Source organism: Coregonus clupeaformis, chromosome 2, assembly GCF_020615455.1.
Source record: "Coregonus clupeaformis isolate EN_2021a chromosome 2, ASM2061545v1, whole genome shotgun sequence".
Lineage (NCBI taxonomy): Eukaryota > Metazoa > Chordata > Actinopteri > Salmoniformes > Salmonidae > Coregonus > Coregonus clupeaformis.
Window position 1 is genome coordinate 4,075,006 of NC_059193.1, and position 20,825 is coordinate 4,095,830.

At 43.5% G+C, this 20,825-nt stretch overlaps 1 protein-coding gene across 4 annotated transcripts in view; it reads left to right on the forward strand.

Moving 5' to 3' along the window:
• Nucleotides 1-20,825, forward strand: part of LOC121586414 (vesicle transport through interaction with t-SNAREs homolog 1A) — a 191,929-nt gene that overhangs the window by 115,764 nt on the left and 55,340 nt on the right. For all 4 annotated transcript variants that reach the window (XM_041903071.2, XM_041903080.2, XM_041903088.1 and 1 more), the window contains one exon: nucleotides 18,675-18,745. In XM_041903071.2, coding sequence (XP_041759005.1) covers nucleotides 18,675-18,745 — 71 coding nt within the window. The remainder of the gene's footprint in view (nucleotides 1-18,674; nucleotides 18,746-20,825) is intronic.

The following is a 20,825-nucleotide window of genomic DNA, read 5'->3' on the forward strand; positions in this document are numbered from 1 at the left end:
CCCTGGAGCCTTCACTCACTCCCTACTTCCCTTTTCCCTTAAGTTTTAATAAACTTTCTGGTGTGACGCAATTGTGGTCCTCTTGTCGTCTGTCTGAACCGTGACACTTTTCAATTGTTTTGCTCTGGTTTACCTTGACAATGCACTCTTACCTATCAACTTGTGTGCCGTTTTATTCAGGAGAAAAATAACAGCAATAATGTTCAATGACAATAATTGTCTGTCTCCGTGGCTGTGCTCATTGTTAAATGAGGCGCATGATGCATCTCTCTTTTGCCTCATATCCGTCTTATAATAGCTGTATTATTGGGCTTTCACAAGAGTAGGGAAGTGTGTTAGCCCCAAAGCGAGAGACAAACTTGCTGTTGTGAGCAGCCACAAAGATGTAGTGTTCTGATAAAGTCATAAGCTTTGCTGTTACTTCGTAGAAGAAATAGCTGCGGTCACCTTAAACTGTTATGCAACCTCATGGGCAACTAAGGCCACAAAAAGGTCACTGTCGATCACTTCATGAACGATATAAGCTTAGTAGGTACAATGATAAACAAGCTTAGACTAAAGGAATTTGTAATAGCCACTGACATGGGGGCACACTTTTTTTTATTTAGCTAGTGGTGGTTGATAAAGTTTCACGTTTTAATGTCACATTCACAAGTACAGTGAAATGCCTTTAAACCCAACAATGCAGTAATCAATAACAATGTAATACTAAAAATAACAAGGTAGAACAAAAACACGGGAAAGTAAGTAAGCGTGCTATATACAGGGTGAGTCAGTTCTAGTACCATATTTACAATGTGCAGGGATACTGGAGTGATAGAGGTAGACATGCATAGGGGTAAGGTGACTAGGCATCAGGATATACAACCTTAAATCATCACCATTAAATGCGTGTGTAAGCCTTTAGACCTTCATCACTCTGTTGGGTGAAATGGGTTTCGTGTCTGTCTTGTTTTTTTGGCATTATGTCACCACAACAAATTGTTTTACTCTCAACTTCAGCATTCTCTCTGGGCACCATTTTCCTCTTTTGTAAAATCATAATTCATTTGTATTAATAGGTTTTCAAAGCAATGTTGGAGCATACTCAATACAGGAAACTATTTTCCATTGAACGAAGGCTTTGTTGGCCTTTGCGGTTCTCCCTGTGTCATTTTCCAGCTGACTATGAACTACGTCCAACCAAAACCCTCTCTGTGTTTTGGGAACACACGCTCCACTCCGCTCATGAGTATTAATGAATTCAAAGTTTGAGAAAAGAATCCTTAAGTGTTACTAACTGTCAGCTTCTGACAGCTCTCTGACTCTTATTGTCTTGTGCTTTCCGTTCAGGCTAATGTTTGATGTCTTGCTTTCACGCCCTCCTTTTCCTCTTTAGTTAAATTACCGCCGACAGTCCTACGTCCCTGTAGATTGTTTGTTTGTTTTCCGAGCACACTTGTTTTACATATCGTTGACGTGGCACTGAGTTTATTTAGCGAGCTTTTTAATAAGGGGGAATGGAATATTTTTTGTTGATTGCCTTTCATTTGATTAGAACTGGATTACGAGTCCGGGTGCTTCTTGACATTGCCTGTATGAATGGGATGAGGAACATTGAGGTCGTTCAAAACCTTGAAAGAGTGGGTCCTGGCTTGCCCTAGAGTGTGAAAGACCAATTCCTTCAAAAAGACCAAAGAGCTTCTGGTGTTATCTAAATCACTTTAAGAACAGTCAGTCAGAAACAGCCAGAGAGACAGAGTTTAATCATGTTGATCAGAATAGTCTGAACAGAAACAGTTAACAGCCATCAGGATGGCCACATAGTGGCTAGTTGTTGTGCAACTTAACATATTGTTTGCCTCACTTTTACTCAAACTTTCTGACGATTGGGGAGGGGAAAAGGATTTGAAACAAAGCACAAATTAATGAGTTATTAACAGTATAATCAGTAGGTGTTGAAATTTGCTAAATACTCCCCGTTCGCCGATTGGGGGGGGGGGGGTTGCTTGAATCACGACAGGCCCTGTCAAAACTTGCAAATGAGGGTGACGGCGCGTCCGTTTTGACAAACATAATTAAGGTGTTTCAATTTGGGACGTGCTAATAAAGAGAGGAACATAGGCCTCCCCCAGGTCTTCGCTAATTGTGAAGATTGCTTTAAAGCTCTTCGAAATGGTTGTGCCTGGTGTGTGTGTGTGTGTGGTGTGTTCGTTCCCCCCCCCCCCCTTTTTATTGGATAATGAACTGTTAAGAAGTGTTAGATCTTCCTTAGCCGTCTTTCGCCGAGAGTTTGAGGAGATAGGCAGGGAAGAGCAGCCTGAGGTGTGGTGTTATAAAGATAATTAAAAGGCAAAAAAATTGTGTTGCACGCTTTGATCTGCCTGTCAACTTTCTGATTAGAGACGTAAAAGCCTTTAATCAAGAGTAAAGCGATTATTAATGTTCCTAAACTGTGGACAAAGAAACGGCGGAACGTCAAGTTTCTTCTTCCCCTCATGTATTTTCTTCAAGTCCGTTTCGCTAAACTGACAAACTTCGTTCCTCCGCTGTGTGTTCCGCCCGAGGAGGGTAAATGGGATGCTGCGTGTGATTAGGAGGAATTGAGATGTTTGGGGGTTTAATTGCGAGTATTCCTCCCTCTGCTGCTGCCAAGTTTAGGAGTATTTATCCTTCTTTCATATGTATTCATCTTCTCTATCTTCTCATATGTGTTCTCTTTCGTCATCTTTCCATAGAATTTCCACTTATTTCCTTTCTACGTTGAGACTATTTGTCAGCTGTGAGATGGTAATTGTGTTATGTCAGTAGTTTATACTGTGATAGTCATTTCTATTATCCACTACACAAATGATAAGCTTGAATGTATTCCCCACTACATACTGGAAGTAAAAAGCTGTAAAGCTTATTGTAAAGGCACCTTGTCTTTCATAGGCTATGGCTTTGTCATATCCACACTACCAACAATAGACTGAAAGGAGTCTGATGTGGTTGTTTGTTCTGTTATTTGTGATACTGCTTGTGCATTCGGACCCTGTGACTTTTTCCACATTTTGTTACGTTACAGCCTTATTCTAAAATGGATTCAATTGTTTTTCCCCCCTCATCAATCTACACACAATGCCCTATACTGACAAAGCAAAAACAGGTTTTTATAAATTTTTGCTAATGAATTACAAATAAAAAACGGAAATATCACAAACGGAAGTATTCAGTATTTGGCAGCGATTACAGCCTCGAGTCTTCTTGGGAATGACGCTACAAGCTTGGCACACTTGTATTTGGGGAGTTTCTCCCATTCATCTCCGCAGATCCTCTCAAGCTCTGTCAGGTTGGATGGGGAGAGTTGCTGCACAGCTATTTTCAGGTCTCTACAGAGATGTTCGATCGGGTTCAAGTCCGGGCTCTGGCTGGGCCACTCAAGGACATTCAGAGACTTGTCCCGAAGCCACTCCTGCGTTGTCTTGGCTGTGTGCTTAGGGTCGTTGTTTTGTTGGAAGGTGAACCTTCGCCCCAGTCTGAGGTCCTGAGCGCTCTGGAGCAGGTTTTCATCAAGGATCTATCTGTACTTTGCTCCGTTCATCTTTCCCTCGATCCTGATTAGTCTCCCAGTCCCTGCCACTGAAAAACATCCCCACAGCATGATGCTGCCACCACCATGCTTCACCATAGGGATGGTGCTAGGTTTCCTCCAGACGTGACACTTGGCATTCAGGCCAAAGAGTTCAATCTTGGTTTCATCAGATCAGATAATCTTGTTTCTCATGGTCTGAGAGTCCTTTAGGTGCCTTTGGCAAACTCCAAGCGGGCTGTTATGTGTATTTTACTGAGGAGTGGCTTCCGTCTGGCAACTCTACCATAAATGTCTGATTAGTGGAATGCTGCAGAGATGGTTGTCCTTCTGGAAGGTTTTCCCATCTCCACAGAGGAACTTCGGTTTTGGTCAACTTCCCCAGATCTGTGTCTCTACACAATCCTGTCTCGGAGCTCTACGGACAATTCCTTCGACCTCATGGCTTGGTTTTTGCTCTGACATGCACTGTCAACTGTGGGACCTTTATATGGACAGGTGTGTGCCTTTCCAAATCATGTCCAATCAATTGAATTTACCACAGGTGGACTCCAATCAAGTTGTAGAAACATCTCAAGGATGATCAATGGAAACAGGATGCACCTGAGCTCAATTTTGAGTCTCATAGCAAAGGGTCTGAATACTTATGTAAATAAGGTATTTATATTCTTTATTTTTTATAAATTTGCAAAGATTTCTAAACCTGTTTTCGCTTTGTCATTATGGGGTATTGTGTGTAGATTGATGAGGAAAAAGGGAAGTGGTCTGAATACTTTCCGAATGCACTGAACACTGAACAAAAATATAAACGCAAGATTTTACTGAGTTACAGTTCATATAAGAAAATTAGTCAATTGAAATAAATTCATTAGGCCCTAATCAATGGATTTCACATGACTGGGAATACAGATATGCATCTGTTGGTCACAGATACCTTTAAAAAAAAGTAGTGGTGTGGATCGGAAAACCAGTCAGTATCTGGTGTGACCACCATTTGCCTCTTGCAGCGCAACACATATCCTTCGCATAGAGTTGATCAGGCTGTTGATTGTGGCCTGTGGAATGTTGTCCCCACTCCTCTTCAATGCTGTCGTACACGTTAATCCAGAGCATCCCAAACATGCTCAATGGGTGACAAGTCTGGCGGATATGCAGGCCATAGAAGAACTGTGACATTTTCAGCTTCCAGGAATTGTGTATAGATCCTTGCGACATGGGGCTGCGCGTTATCATGCTGAAACATGAGGTGATGGCGGCGGATAAATGGCACGACAATGGGCCTCAGGATCTCATCACGGTATCTCTGTGCATTCAAATTGCCATCGATAAAATGCAATTGTGTTTGTTGTCCGTAGCTTATACCTGCCCATACCATAACCCCACCGCCACCATGGGGCACTCTGTTCACAACGTTGACATCAGCAAACTGCTCGCCCACACGACGCCATACACGCTGTCTGCCATCTGCCCGGTACAGTTGAAACCGGGATTCATCCGTGAAGACCACACTTCTCCAGCACATGAGTGCCTATCGAAGGTGAGCATTTGCCTACTGAAGTCGGTTAAGATGCTGAACTGCAGTCCGATCAAGACCTTGGTGAGGACGACGAACTTCCCTGAGACGGTTTCTGACAGTTTGTGCAGAAAATATTCGGTTGTGCAAACCCACAGTTTCATCAGCTGTCCGGGTGGCTGGTCTCAGACGATCCTGCAGGTGAAGAAGCCGTATGTGGAGGTCCTGGGCTGGCATGGTTACACGTGGTCTGCAGTTGTGAGGCCGGTTGGACGTACTGCCATATTTTCTAAAACGATGTTGCTCTGGTGGACATTCCTCCAGACAGCATACCAAATGCACACTCCCTCAAAACTTGAGACATCTGTGGCATTGTGTTGTGACAAAACTGCACATTTTAGAGTGGCCTTTTATTTTTTCCAGCACAAGGTGCACCTGTGTAATGATCATGCTGTTTAATCAGCTTATTGATATGCCACACCTGTCAGGTGGACAAAATTTGTGCACAACATTTGAGAGAAATAAGCTTTTTGTGCATATGGAACATTTCTGGGATCTTTTATTTCAGCTCATGGAATATAGGACGGACACTTTACATGTTGCTTTTATATTTTTGTTCAGTGTAAGACGTGAGTACCAGCACTGTTAACAATATTTACACAATTTAATCTTATTTGTAGGTTGCTTTTAATGCCACACTTCATACATTTTCTACGCATTCTGACCACGACCTTAATCAATGCGTGCAAATAATTCCGGGAGCAGTGGAAATGGAATTAATCAGTCAAGTCCATTTGATCCATAGAATTGACCTGCGTGGCTGCGTGGATACAGTAGATGGATGGACTGACCAGCCGTCTGTGGAAATTCCCAATTTTTAATTGAAGACCTTGTAAGGCGTCGTTCCCATGTTACGTCTGTGTGTTGAGGCAATCACAGCGTAGCCCAAAGTCCATTAGTTTTAATTTGGATGGTTCAGTAAGACTGGGTTGATTTAAGTCCAGGCAATTTGCTGACAGCAACCCCCCTCCTCCTTCTCCTCCCCCTGTTACCCACTATTGTGGTTCAGGTTAATTTAGTCAGTATGTTTTTTAATTTAAACAACAGGACTTTACAGCTATTGAGCTACTTTATATATTTGCTCTGTTTTAACTTAGAGTTTGTGATTTTAGAAGTTTTGCCTCAAGTAGCCAATGTGTCTTCAGCACATTGGTGTATTTAAGTTTTTACATTGCAAGTAGTGTATTGGGATACTTAAAGCTGCAATATGTAACGTTTTGGGTGACCCAACCAAATTCGCATACAAATGTGTGTTATAGATATGTCATTCTCTTTGAAAGCATGTCAAAGAAGCAGTAGATCTGTTCTATGTGTGTTATTTCTATGCTTCCCGTCCTTAAGTTTAGTTTTTGCGTCTTTTACTTTCGGTTTTGTACACCAGGTTCAAACAGCTGAAAATACAATATTTTTGGTTATGGAGAATATATTTCACAGTGGTTTAGATGGTACAATGATTCTCTACACTATACTTGCTTGTTTTGTCACATAAACTGAAATTAGGCGAACTATTCTAATATTAGCAACCAGGAAATGACGGCGCGATATCTGCATAGTGCATGTTTAAGCAATAAGGCCCGAGGGGTAGTGGTATATGGCCAATATACCACGGCTAAGGGCTGTTCTTATGCACGACGCGAAACGGAGTGCCTGGATACAGCCCTTATCTGTGCTATATTGGACATATGCCACAAACGCCAGAGATGCCTTATTGCTATTAAAAACTGGTTACCAATGTAAGATAGAATAGTAAACAAGTTTTATACCCATGGTATATTGTTTCATATACAGACACCTGAAATGTTGTTTCAGCCAATCAGCATCCAGGACCCAAACTACCCGGTTTATAATGTATGTTAAAGTTCCCTCACATTTTAATATTGGTTTTTATTTGTAAGCTGGTGCATTGCTTTGTGCCTGAGTAGCTGACTGTGTGTACATGTCTGGTCTGTGGCCATGTCTACATCAGCGTCTGTGTGTGCTTGACTGAGTAATTTCATAAATGTAAAACAAGCGGCCCCGCTTTCGAGCCTCATCTATTCTCATTCACGGCGAGTGAGAGGGACCTCACTGTTAAAAGTCAATACGGGAACAGGAGTGTTTGAACTCGAGGCGGCGAGGGAGGCATGAAGGGGAGTTCAATTGAAGAAAAACAGCCTTCATTTTTCTCCCTGCCCCTTTTCTGCCTGAAACAAATGGTTCTATTACCAGCTGGTCCTCTTAGTCGGCCTGGTCATTTATACCCATTAAACCTGTGTCTTATCACCCATAAGACTCCCTTACATCTCTCCATCCGCCAATTGTCCGTAATCAGCCATTTAAAACAGTGGCGGAACATTTCCTTTGCGTCTTGCTCCGGTCTGACGGACAGGCGAGGGAGGAGGGGGAGCAGGTGAAGGGAAAGGGCGGATGATGAATAGGCTAAGTTGAGTGGCTGACTAATAGAGATCTGTCTTAATCAGAAGTGATTTGTCAGAACAGGAGATCTGCAGGGTCAGGGCGCTGGCGATGAATAAAACACGGCCCTGCAGAGTGAAGAAGAAAGGCCCCAGAAATATGGCCTGACTGGCTGCCTACCACACCGCTGCTCATAGCCTCATATACATGCAGACAAAGGCCCACAGCAGGGCTGGTCAGCCTGCTTGGTGTACACCCCTATCTGCTCACATCTATGGACATTCATGCAAGAAAAGGCCCCTCAGATGGGCTGCCAGCTCAGAATACACCTTATACCTCCACTGCTGTTCAAAGTAAACGCTGACTACACACTATTACTCAGGAGAGGGTCCTCAGCTGGACTCCCCCAGTGTACTGAGGTGAATATAGCTCCTTCTTATTGTTAGTTGTCACAACACTGTATATTCTCCAGATGCTGTATGACCCCCAATGACCTGGTTATTACCTACTTCACTTTGTGAGCCAAGTCAGTCAGTGTGACCAAGACTAGACACATGGCCTGTGGGCTCAGCATTTGAAACATACCTTAGTGTGTACAACTTCAATGAGTGTAAAGAAAATGAGTGTAAAGAAAATATTCCAGACAGTGTATAAAGAAAGATAACTTTGTTCCCCAGGTATTCTAGCCAAAGAATTTAGCGAATGCAGATGCAGACTTTGTCATTTTGTGTGTGTGTGTGTGGGGGGAGTGGGTTGTATTTGTCAGTGAGTCTGTGTGCTTGCATGTGAGACAGTGGCAGACTCTACCTACCCTCACCACTCCCTTGCGTCGTTTTCACTCCTTTGTCTGTGTGGATTGTGTCCGGATAGAAGTGTGTGTGGTAACCTTCAAAAAGTGGTTTCAACCAGCTAATGAAACAGAGCTGTGCTGAGCCTCAGAGTGTTGCCGCTGTCAGGGCTTGTACCCTTTCAGCTCAGGGGAGAGAGGGACCAGAGCAGAGAAAGATAGAAAAGTAGAGAAAGAAAAGGGGGCCCAGACATCTCACAGTGGAACTGCTCTAAAACTGCTCCTGTAAAATTGATGATGTGTCCAATTATATGTGCCTGTGGAGGGAGGAGTGGGAGGGGCCTCTGGAATGGTGACTGGGGTGGGTTGTCTTGGGATGGGATGGACTGGCTGGGAAGTAGACTTCTAACCTTATGGTAATTAACTCTACTGGGCCACTTTGGCCTGGGCTACAATTATCTCTACTGGCCTACACTGGCCTTTCTTTCTCCCATTGCTCCATAGATGTGTGAAGTGGACAACCGTGTGATGAGACCCAATGCATCTCTACCAACACTAGACCAAAGAACCAAAGGGAAGGTGGAAGGATGGATTTGGATACTGTTCAATTGAATTGTCTCAGTATCTGATTGAGGTCAACTCAGTCAGCACAGACCATTGGGTCTTATCTAGTACCTCTCTTTCTACCCTCTACATTGCTCACTTCTGCTAATCTCCTGTTAAGAGGATGAGTTAATGTATAAAGTCCTGCTCTCCAGTGGTGGTGTGATTATAATGTAATTGAGTAATAGGCTTGTTAAATGGACCTTTGGGGATGTGGATCATTAGCGAGCGAGTCTGAGCAAGGCCTTAGCGCTAGGGTCATTTAAATTGTTAATAGCCGTTCAAACGGGAGGGGAATATTTTATATGCTAACGAGCAACAAGTCAGGATCATCAGTAGGAAATGATAATTTCCTCCTTCTTTCCAGTGTTTTGGCCAAGTCTGTTAATTCTCTCTGATACAATCTCTATTTTACAATTCTCACTCTGACAATCTCTTTCACCTTCACGTCTGTCTATGCCAGCTGTTTATGATGGTTTCTTAATGCGCCGTAATCTAGATGTGAATCCACTTTTGATTTTCCGTTGTCATAAACTTTGATGACGGCTCACGTTTTGACACAGCGTGGTCTGTAGTGTAACAAACCATTATGGAACATACGTCTGGTGATGATCTGTCAAGTCAAAATCTCATTAGAGACTGTTAGATATGCAGGTGATTGTATCTAATACAGCAATTTCAACGTGCTCTTCTGTAGATGATGATGAATTGTAACATCAGACAAACTTTAGTGCTGAAGTGAATTTACATATTGATAGTAGCTTAAATACAGGCTGCATCAAAATGGATTTGGGGAGAATCTTTCTGTTTTCAGGAAGGAATGCCATCAGGGGAGGAGACGGTTATTAGAAAAGCCATCTTTCATCCTCCTCCACAGTAGCTTTGTTGGTTTTTCGAAAGCCAAATTCAACATTTAGCTGATACAAGAGCTCCCCTTTCCAGGTAACAGATTTGGCAATTCATCAACATTACCCTAACTCTCTGAAAGTGACTGTAGTCAGGTGAGAGAGTCAGGTACTGTAGATGGAACAATCTCAAAGTGTGTGTGTGTGTGGTGAGAGAGAGACAGAGGAAGAGGGAGATAGAGATGGGTAGAGGGTGAGCCCCTTTACCCCTCTGTGGGAGGCCATGTGTGTACATAGCTAATGGTCCAGTGGGGACGGGGCAGGACGGTGTGTGTCTGTGTGTGTGTAGGGTGAGGTCATTCTTAATGGGAACATCCATTTGTGGTCACACATCTAAGGAAATATTTATCTTGGAGTTTGTGGACCTGGCCGTGGCTGCTGAGAGTCTTTAATGTGTTCTACAGTCTGTCGGCTCTGGGGACACTTCATCATACTGCGATGGATTTTACAGCACACAGGCCCAGCAATTAAATTAATTTACAACTTACCTATGCAGGGGATACACTGTCTACACCATTGTTGGTGCAGTGGTTTTGACCTTCATCAGTAGTGGTTGGAGGATGAGTAGCTGTATTAGCAGTCATTGAAATGATGGCACTTAATCAATTGTGGTGGCTGTGGTACATGTAGCCTAGCTGACCTAGACGTTTAAAGTGGAAGCAATTCATTTTAACCAGTCATGGAAAATTATATACTTTCCAAATGGAGTAATTCATCCTCATTTTGTCATTGTCTGCCTTTGTCAAGAATAAACGCACCGCGAGTGACAAGCTTGAACAACTTCTCTTAAGGTGCACAATGATAGTGCTCTGCATAAGATAGATAGCGCGCTCTCAGAAACGTTAATGCTGCCTCTCTCTCGTAGAGACAGGCACACAGCTCCTCTCAGCAACACTGCCAGTAGAATGGAAAGAAACCTGAATCCACAAGGCCCATTCTTAACCACTGAAGGTGCCTGGGCGGGTTGTCGTTCCCTCCCTTTGTGTGTTTATGCACCTCTGTTAGGCAATACACATTTTATAGAATGTTTAACCGATTTCATTGTTTGAAAAGTGAGGCGAGCGAGCGAATAAAAAAATCTAGATGAAAAAGGAGACTCTCTTGTTAAAATACTATAGCAGCCTTAGTACATCACTGGGGCCGAGGTCCCTGCCATCCAGGACCTCTATACCAGGCAGTGTCAGAGAAAGGCCCCAAAAATTGTCCAAGACTCCAGCCACCCAAGCCATAGACTGGGGGGTAGAAGGATTACTGTTAGACTATTCCAGGTATTCCTTAAAGAGGTAGGGTTTCAAGTGTCTCCGGAAGGTGGTCAGTGACTCCGCTGTCCTGGCGTCGTGGGGGAGCTTGTTCCACCATTGGGGTGCCAGCGCAGCGAATAGCTTTGACTGGGCTGAGCGGGAACTGTGCTTCCGTAGAGGTAGGGGGGCTAGCAGGCCAGAGGTGGATGAATGTAGTGCCCTCGTTTGGGTGTAGGGTCTGATCAGAGCCTGAAGGTAAGGAGGTGCCGTTCCCCTCACAGCTCCGTAGGCAAGCACCATGGTTTTGTAGTAGATGCGAGCTTCAACTGGAAGCCAGTGGTGTGTGCGGAGGAACGGGGTGACATGAGAGAACTTGGGAAGGTTGAACACCAGACGGGCTGCAGCGTTCTGGATAAATTGTAGGGGTTTAATGGCACAGGCAGGGAGCCCAGCCAACAGCGAGTTGCAGTAATCCAGACGGGAGATGACAAGTGCCTGGATTAGGACCTGTGCCGCTTTCTGTGTAAGGTAGGGTCGTACTCTGCAAATGTTGTAAAGCATGAACCTGCAGGATCGGGTCACCGCTTTGATGTTAGCGGAGAACGACAGTGTGTTGTCCAGGGTCACACCAAGGTTCTTTGCACTCTGGGAGGAGGACACAATGGAGTTGTCAACCGTGATGGCGAGATCATGGAGCGGGCAGTCCTTCCCTGGGAGGAAGAGCAGCTCCGTCTTGCCGAGGTTCAGCTTGAGGTGGTGATCCGACATCCACACTGATATGTCTGCCAGACATGCAGAGATTATCAGAAGGGGGAAAGAGAAAATTAATTGTGTGTCGTCTGCATAGCAATGATAGGAGAGACCATGTGAGGATATGACAGAGCCAAGTGACTTGGTGTATAGAGAGAATAGGAGAGGGCCTAGAACTGAGCCCTGGGGGACACCAGTGGTGAGAGCACGTGGTGCGGAGACGGATTATCGCCACGCAACCTGTCAGGTAGGATGCAATCCAAGAGTGAGCAGCGCCGGAGATGCCCAACTCGGAGAGGATGGAGGAGGAGGATCTGATGGCTCACAGTATCAAAGGCAGCAGATAGGTCTAGAAGGATAAGAGCAGAGGAGAGCGAGTTAGCTTTAGCAGTGTGGAGAGCCTCCGTGACACAGAGAAGAGCAGTCTCAGTTGAATGACCAGTCTTGAAACCTGACTGGTTTGGATGAAGAAGGTCATTCTGAGAGAGATAGCAGGAGAGTTGGCTAGAGACGCCACGCTCAAGAGTTTTGGAGAGAAAATAAAGAAGGGATAATGGTCTGTAGTTGTTGACATCGGAGGGATCGAGTGTAGGTTTTTTGAGGAGGGGTGCAACTCTCGCTCTCTTGAAGACGGAAGGGACATAGCCAGCGGTCAAAGATGAGTTGATGAGCGAGGTGAGGTAAGGGAGAAGGTCTCCGGAAATGGTCTGGAGAAGAGAGGAGGGGATAGGGTCAAGCGGGCAGGTTGTTGGGCGGCCGGCCGTCACAAGTCACAAAGATTTCATCTGGGGAGAGAGGGGAGAATGAAGTCAAAGCATAGGGTAGGGCAGTGTGAGCAGGACCAGCGGTGTCATTTGACTTAATAAATGACGATCGGATGTCGTTAACCTTCTTTTCAAAATGGTTGACAAAGTCATCCACAGAGAGGGAGGAGGGAGGGGAGAGAGGAGGAGGATTGAGCAGGGAGGAGAACGTGGCAAAGAGCTTCCTAGGGTTAGAGGCAGAGGCCTGAAATTTAGAGTGGTAGAAAGTGGCTTTAGCAGCAGAAACAGAGGAAGAAAATGTAGAGAGTAGGGAATGAAAAGATGACAGGTCCGCAGGGAGTCTAGTTTTCCTCCATTTCCGCTCGGCTGTACATAGCTACCTCAATTACCTTGTACCCTTGCACATCGATTCGGTACTGGTACTCCCTGTATATAGCCATGTTATTTTTACTTGTTATTGTTATTCACTGTGTATTTATTCCTTGTGTCACAATTTAAATGTTTTATTTTAAACTATGCATTGTTGGAAAAGGACCTGTAAGTAAGCATTTCACTATTAGTCTACACTGGTTGTTTACAAAGCATGTGACAAATACAATTTGATTTGATTTGGTTCAACACCTAGCGGCCCTAATCAAGACGTTTTAGCCTCTTGGGGAGGCTAAAAGAGGCATAGTTCAACCATAATCCGAAAGGAAATTGTGTGTCTGTTTACTGGAAGCTCAAGGATATTATTTGTGCTATAATCCTGCAAATTCTTCAGTACAACTTTTACATTTTTTAGAGAGGGGCATCCGTTAAACATTGAATTAAATGTATATGGCCTTAAATGTAGGCCTGTATCATTCCGAGCGAGTCCCTGTACACTACAAGCAAGGACTTAATGTGAAATCGGCACCACTCCTGCACGGCGTCTTTACAGCAGGATATCATTGGGTCCTATTCTTCTGCAATGATCTCATCCATCTTCTCAGTTGGAGTGTGTGCTTTTCTAATAACGCTCTCTCGGTCTTCCTCCACGCCAAAGACTTGTATAGCACTTGTCACCCTCATTTGTTTTAAGCCCCATCCCGGACAGAGACAGATAGAGGCGCTTAGTTGTCTTTACAGAAGATTTCCTGCCGCACCTCTGTTCCCTGTTTATCCCTTGTTCTTTTGGAGGGGACATGGGGGGGCTTGTATTATTATGGTTATTAATACCTGTATTCAGTCTTTTAATCTGCCCTATTTGTCACATGTGACTGTCTGACTGCACTGTTTAATCTGTGTATCCTTCAATCTGTCACGTCCCTGATTAGAAATTAATGAAGGCAAAAAGAGACACATTGTGCGCCCGTTGAGGGGAATAGAAAGGAGAGGAAAGGGAGAACAAGCATCACTCATTCAACAGCGTACCCCCCCTTTTTCTCTTCCTCCTCTCTTTGCGCTCTCTCCTTCTCTCTTGTTTAGCTGCCAGATGTAGCCCATATTTGCGGCGTTCCCCTAAACAGGCAGCGCAGCACGTGGGCTCTTTGCAGTGCCGCACCTGTGTAGTGTAATCTAGTCAGGAGTGCGTTGTTTACGCCGGATTGTTTGGTGTGTTTGAAAGCCCGTCTTTGATCCATGCAAAGATTCTTCACTCTCAATCTTTTTTTCACCCTAATGCAGTATCTGCTTACAGTTGGTGGCATCTTTTTTGTGGGTTTGTTTGTTGGTGTGTTTTTTTCGTCTAACCCAAGGGACCAGGAAATGACAGTGACCACTGACGAGCTTGTCAGATGCCTTGTTGGCAATGTTTTCTAAGTGTGCGTTAATGTGTTTACATCCACGATAGACGAGCAGCATTTAAAAGAGAGCGGTTTTATGAATATTGCATCTGCTGATTAGACTCCAGTAGCAGGATGTAGTGTGCTGCCTGGGATATTGTTGTGGGAGCTGGAATTAAAGTGATATAAGAGCCCAGCTTAGTTGTGAGACCTTGAACATTTTGTCCATTCACCTGAACATATCCTGATGGAGTCCTTTATCAGAGGCCATTCATGAGTTGAAGATTCAATTAAGCCATTATTAAAGCAATTGTTAGAATTTTTATATCAAAATATTTACCTATGTTACCTATTGATCCATCCTCAGTTATCTCCTATCATAGTCATTAAACTCTGTAACTGTTTTAAAGTCACCATTGGCCTCATGGTGAAATCTCTCTGGCAACTGAGTTAGGAAGGATGCTTGTATCTTTGTAGTGACTGGGTGTATTGTAAAGTGTAATTAATAACTTCACCATGCTCAAGGGGATATTCAATGTCTGTTTTCTTTTATGTTAACCATCTACCAGTAGGTGCCCTTCTTTGCGAGGCATTGGAAAACCTCCCTGGTCTTTGTGTTTGAATCTGTGTTTGAAATTCACTGCTCGACTGAGGGGCCTTACAGATAATTGTATGCGTGGGGTACGGAGATGAGGTAGTTATTAAGAAATATTTTTACTCCTGAACTTATTTAGGCTTGCCATAACAAAGTGGTTTAATACTTATTTACTCAACACATTTCAGCTTTTAATTTGTAATTAATTTCTAAAAATTTTGAAAAACATAATTCCACATTGGCATTTTGGGGTTATTATGTGTAGGCCATTGACAAAAAATCTCAAGGGATGTGAATACTGTCGCTCTGGATAAGAGCGTCTGCTAAATGACGTAAATGTAAATGTAAATGAAGGCACTGTATATACAGTGATGCCTGAGACCAGCATATCCAGTGATTGACTTGGGATGGAAGAAGTGCAGGAGCTGTTCACCGAAATTCACAAATGACATTATGCTATAGAGACCTCCTGATTATTCACTGTTAACGGTTCATACACATTTTCTATGACTTCTAACCCTAATGTTCATGACTATTATTATAGTTTACATGAAAAAGTAAGCATTATTGACACTGGAAAGCTGCTGTGTCTGATTCCATGTAGACCTACCACCTCCTGCCGTTGTGCCCTTGATCAAGGCACTTAGCCCCCCACATAGAACTGCACTGTTAGTCACATGTTGTCAACATGTGGTCAACCCTCCATCTGGAGAGATCCTAGGTGTGCAGACTTTTTCAACATTACAACCAAATACTTTTGTCTTTATAAAATGATACCCTCATTCAATAAATCAGAGATCAAATTGATAAGGTAGGCGACTTCAAAGCAGCATATCTAACTAGACATGTTTATATATAAGGCTCAAATATTCATGTTTCGGGGGAGATCTATGCACAGCAAGTTAATTGTCAACAAGGCTATTCTTAGAATATGTTTAACGTTGTCGCAATTACATGGCTACTGTTTAATAGTAGGGAATCCCAGCTTTCCAACGGTGCAGATGTATTTAGGCTCTACAGTGCCGGTGGAAAGGCAACAATGTTTTGAATTGGCGATCTAGTTAGTCTGTCATTATTTTATACCTGCTGCTGAAATGTCCCGCTCTCTACTCGGGCGTCGGCCCACTCGCACTGGCACACACGCAGAACCACAGACATGCACTGAAGGGTCATTCCGATAATGGCTGATATGTAGTTTATTAATTGATTGATCATATTTAAAAGTGTGCTTTCATGAATTACGTTAACAACAATTATGAAACTAATTTCCATGACGTTTCATGGCCTTACAAACCCTAATTTGACAGCTTGGAGCAGTGCATCATGCCATTCAGGCTGGCACATTTTCAATCTGCGCAATATCAAAGAGCCTACTCACAGATTCACAGACTAGCGGCAAATACACTTGAACAAAGCGGAATCAGGAAATGAATGCCCAATCTCCATCGCTATTCAATGAAGATCGCACCTTCATTCCGCTTTGATCAACCTTTTTTGCCTCGGTTTGTGAATCTGGGCCAGCGATAGGCTACTTTGTTTTTATAGAGGAACACTGAGATTATCGTAAATTGAGACAATATCCTTTCCCCCTCCCCCCAATACAATCTATACTCTACTTTCCCCAAATAACTGTTCTTCTCTATGAAGTAACGATAGAAGTAGCCGATGCCAATGGACTACATGGACACTGAAAATAGCATTCTAAAGGGGAAATATACCATGTCTGTCAATAACTGTTCTGTGTGTGTGTGTGTGTGTGCATAGGGTATATGTTGGGCGGGAATGAGAATGGATGAGTAAGTCGATGGATGGGTGTAAATGCGTCTGCATGCTTCCCAGCCGAATCAGTTTGGTAGAGTTTGTGCATATATTATGACACCATTTTCTGTTTTGGACTTCGGTGAAGGTTTTTTCAGCTGTTCGGGCACACAACATTTTTCCTGGAGGCTAGCCGAAGTTCGGAGCCAAAGTCTACGTCCCTTTGTCGGTGATTGGTCAACAGTAGGGATTCTTCAATAAAGTCTTTGTTGTCATTCAGCGAGTGACAACTCGTTTTCATGCGTATTTCTTTATTGAAAAATACTGCACCAAACATCTTGGTTAGATGTAAAATTGCACAACTAAGATCTCCTCTGCAAAAACGTCAAAATTAATGACAGATTTCTTGAGTTATCTTAGATCAATTCTAACTATTTTGAGGCTATGGCGTCTCAAAAAGGACAAACGGTACTATTGCCACTTTTTTCTTCTTTCTCAAGCGAAGATCTTTTAAGGGAGTATGCAAGGACACTCCACTCGGTTGGGTTTGGCTTGGGAGAGGGAGAGAGAAGGAAGGATTTTTTGTATTTTTGTGATTTGCAAACCTGCTGTAAATTGAATGAGTTCTTTACAGATTAGGAGATGTCGAGTCATTATTATTCCTTGTCTGTCATTATAGCTAAGATTCAATAGTGGTTATTGGTGAGAGTGGAGAGGGGCTCTATCCGAGGGATTGGGACGGGGTGATTGGGAGGGCATCAGAAACTTCTCTGAGGTATGTGTGGGGGCTCCACTCATCTCACTTCAGTCTCTTGGTGGACCCACTCTCCCCAAGTAGACCCCCACCAGCCACTATATTTTAATTTAATTTACAAGGTAATACAAACTGACCACAATACTTTAGTGGCAGTCTTTCTCCAATGTACAGTATGAACAATGAGATATTTCTGTATTTCATTTTCAATAAATGTGCAAAAATTTATAAAACATGTTTTCACTTTGTCATTATGGGGTATTGTGTGTAGGAAAAAAAATGAATTAATGCTGTAACACAACAAAATGTGAAAAAAGTCAAGGGGTGTGAATACTTTCTGAAGGCACTGTATAAAATGGGTCATATCTTCCACTCTGGAAATTTGATGTGTTTGAAGAGTAAAAATAAGCAAAATCAAAAAGGGTATTATTTTTCATGTTGAATAAATTAATATGACATTTTTTATTTAAGAATCTAGACAGTCCATATTTTAGAACACACTATAAGGAGTATAATGACACCAAGATATTGTCTGTATCATGTACGGTTCACGGATCATAGGGTCTTAAAAGAGGCATATGTCTAAAAAGGGCCTGAAATGGCCACTTTCATCATGATTTCCCCCCAAATGGTTTGTGATACAACTGTTAAAGGAATATCAAACAACCTCCTTCCCAATTTAAGTTTCTATGTGAGAATTGCCAGAACAGTATGAGATACCAAAAATATTTCCGGGCCTTCCTGACGTGGAGCCGCCCATATCTATTCTAAGAATATGGCATTAAATGAGGATTCATTGCTAGTGGTGGTGAAGCTGATAGTTCTGTCTGCACAGCTGATCCAGGCTCACTTTAGCCGTGCTAAGTAAGGTTTAACTAGGCCAGACATGGGTTTGGCCCAATGTTCTAAGGTTAGTGGGCTGGTTGAGCTGAAGCTAGCCGTCTGCTACAATAGCTTACACACACACACACACAAACACCTCACACATACTGTGGGTCTTAACGTACACCTCAGTGTCATATCCTCTTTAGCTGTGGACTAGACTATTGGGCAACAGTAGCAGAGTACTTAAGAAATGGACTTAAATCACTTGTTCAAGTTCGGGGCTAGGTGCTGTCATGTCTTTAAGTAAGGCATTTAGCTTGAACTTCTCTCAGAAAATGTTCAGTTAGGAATCAAAGGGAAGACTGGTGCATCCCAGGCACAGCATACCCATGCTAACCTGTACTGTGTTTCTCCTCTCTTTTTCTTTCAGAACAAGTTGGCCAAGAGATCCTGGCTAACCTACACACTGACCGCGAGAAGATCCAGAGATCCAGAGATCGGGTGAGAACACTTGCACACACATGCAGGACACACACGCACACATACACCGGACATGAACCATTACCCTCATGATCTAATGAGTGTGTAAAGGTCTGTGCTAGAAGGACAATGGGATTGAAGAACAAAGGGCTGATGAAAACAAGGCATTGTAGTTGGAGGGATATTCACCACTTACACCGCTATGCTCACCAAAGCATTGTGTGTCCCATGTAAGATGATGTAAGACTGTCTAAGTGAACACACACAAACATATACACACACACACACACGTGGGCACACATGCATGAATGGACCCACACACTGACTGCATTAAGAACTGAGCATTAGACCTTGTGACTCTCTCTACCTCTCTCTCTCTCTCTCTCTCTTTTACTCTATCACTTTCACCTCCTCTCCTCTTATCTCTCTCACACATAGAGCATTAGACTTTGTGCCTCTCTCTCTCTCTCTCTCTCTGTCTGTCTGTCCCTCCCTATGTAGAGTCTTCCTCGCCTCCCTCATGTCCGCCCCCCAGACAGCCAGTCAGACAGACAGGTAGAGCAGAGAGAGCCCCAGCACGGTGAGGGGCCCCGCTCTGACGGCCCCTCTACGGAGAATGCTTTAAGATCACAACAGTGGCAGTGGGCCTCGCAGGCGATTTCAAAGGAAATCAAACATCTCCTTTCAAAAGGTCTGCCTGCCGTCTAAGGAGAATAGTACCTCTCTTTCTCTCCCTCGTTTTCTCTTTCCCATGAGCCTGCACAGGCCCCCTCTTCCTTTTAAAGACAGTTTGTGGGTCTAAAAGAGGGAGGGGGAAAGAGAAGAAAATCATGATGTGAAGACACAGGATGGAAGGGTCGGTAAGCGTCTTTCTTGTATGAAAAAGACAGAGGATGAAGGAGTTTGGGGGGCATTGTTTAAGCATAAATACCGAGACACACACTTGCATTCACAAGCAGTGGTGCACACACACACACACACACACACAGCAGGAGGCATGGCTTTTCCCTTCAGTCAAAGCAGGTGTGAAAGTTTATTCAAATGAGTTTTTCTGGTATTAATGGAGGTCGACAGCAGACACTTGAACTTGGGGGCAAAAGTAGATGTCCTTTTTTAACTTCACTCACTGAGCCCCGTCACCAATCCTCACAGTATATGGATTCCTTAAAGACTTAATTAGAATAGATTGTTTGCCTTATTGCCTCATCAATCTTAGGCTATATCTCATAAATGGGCCCTTTGATATGGCTGAGAGAGAGGGCGAGAGAGAGAATGAGAGAAAGCGAGAGTGTGAGATTGATTCCATAAGTGAGAGAAGGACAGAGTGAAGGAAAGAGTGTGAGATTGATTCAGAGAGAAAGAGAGTAGTATTTTGGGAGAAAGTGGGAAGTCTCTGGGGAGCGATCCATCCATGGTGTCATCAGGCGGCTATAGGGCTGGTGTCAGAGCCAGCAGCCAAACCCGCCCAAACCCACATCTGTCCCTGAGCCTGCTCAGCCTGGCAACCAGCACGGTCCTCAAAACAGCCTGCCAGAACAACCCTCACACGGAGAGAGGGAAAGAAAGAAGGAGAGATGGAGAAGAGAAAGAAAGGGATTGAGACGAGGGAAGGAGGAAGAGTGAGAAAGTGTGAAAATCAAATATGGAGAAGAGGGACAGTGTGTGAAACATAATAAGTAACTTTACTACACACACAGTTTTGTATTGCTATTTGAGGACCAAATCATTTATTCCCATCCAAAATCATATTTTCCCTAACCTTAACCCTAAGCCTAAAACTATACCTAACCCTAACTCCTAACCCTAAACCTAACGGTAACTCCTAACCCTAACCTTAATTCTAACCCTAACCCTAATTGTTAACCCTAACCCTAAACCCTAAGCCTAAAATAGCGTTTCTGCTCGTAGGGGCCGGCAAAATGTCCCCACTTGTCAGAATTGTCCTTGTTTTACTATCCTTGTGAGGACTTCTGGTACCCACAAGGATAGTTACACACACACACAGACAAGTCTTATGTGGAAAGGCTCCTCGTACATAAATCACACACGTACATAAATCACACTTCTAGTGTCACAGACGCTGAAAACCAAAACATAAATG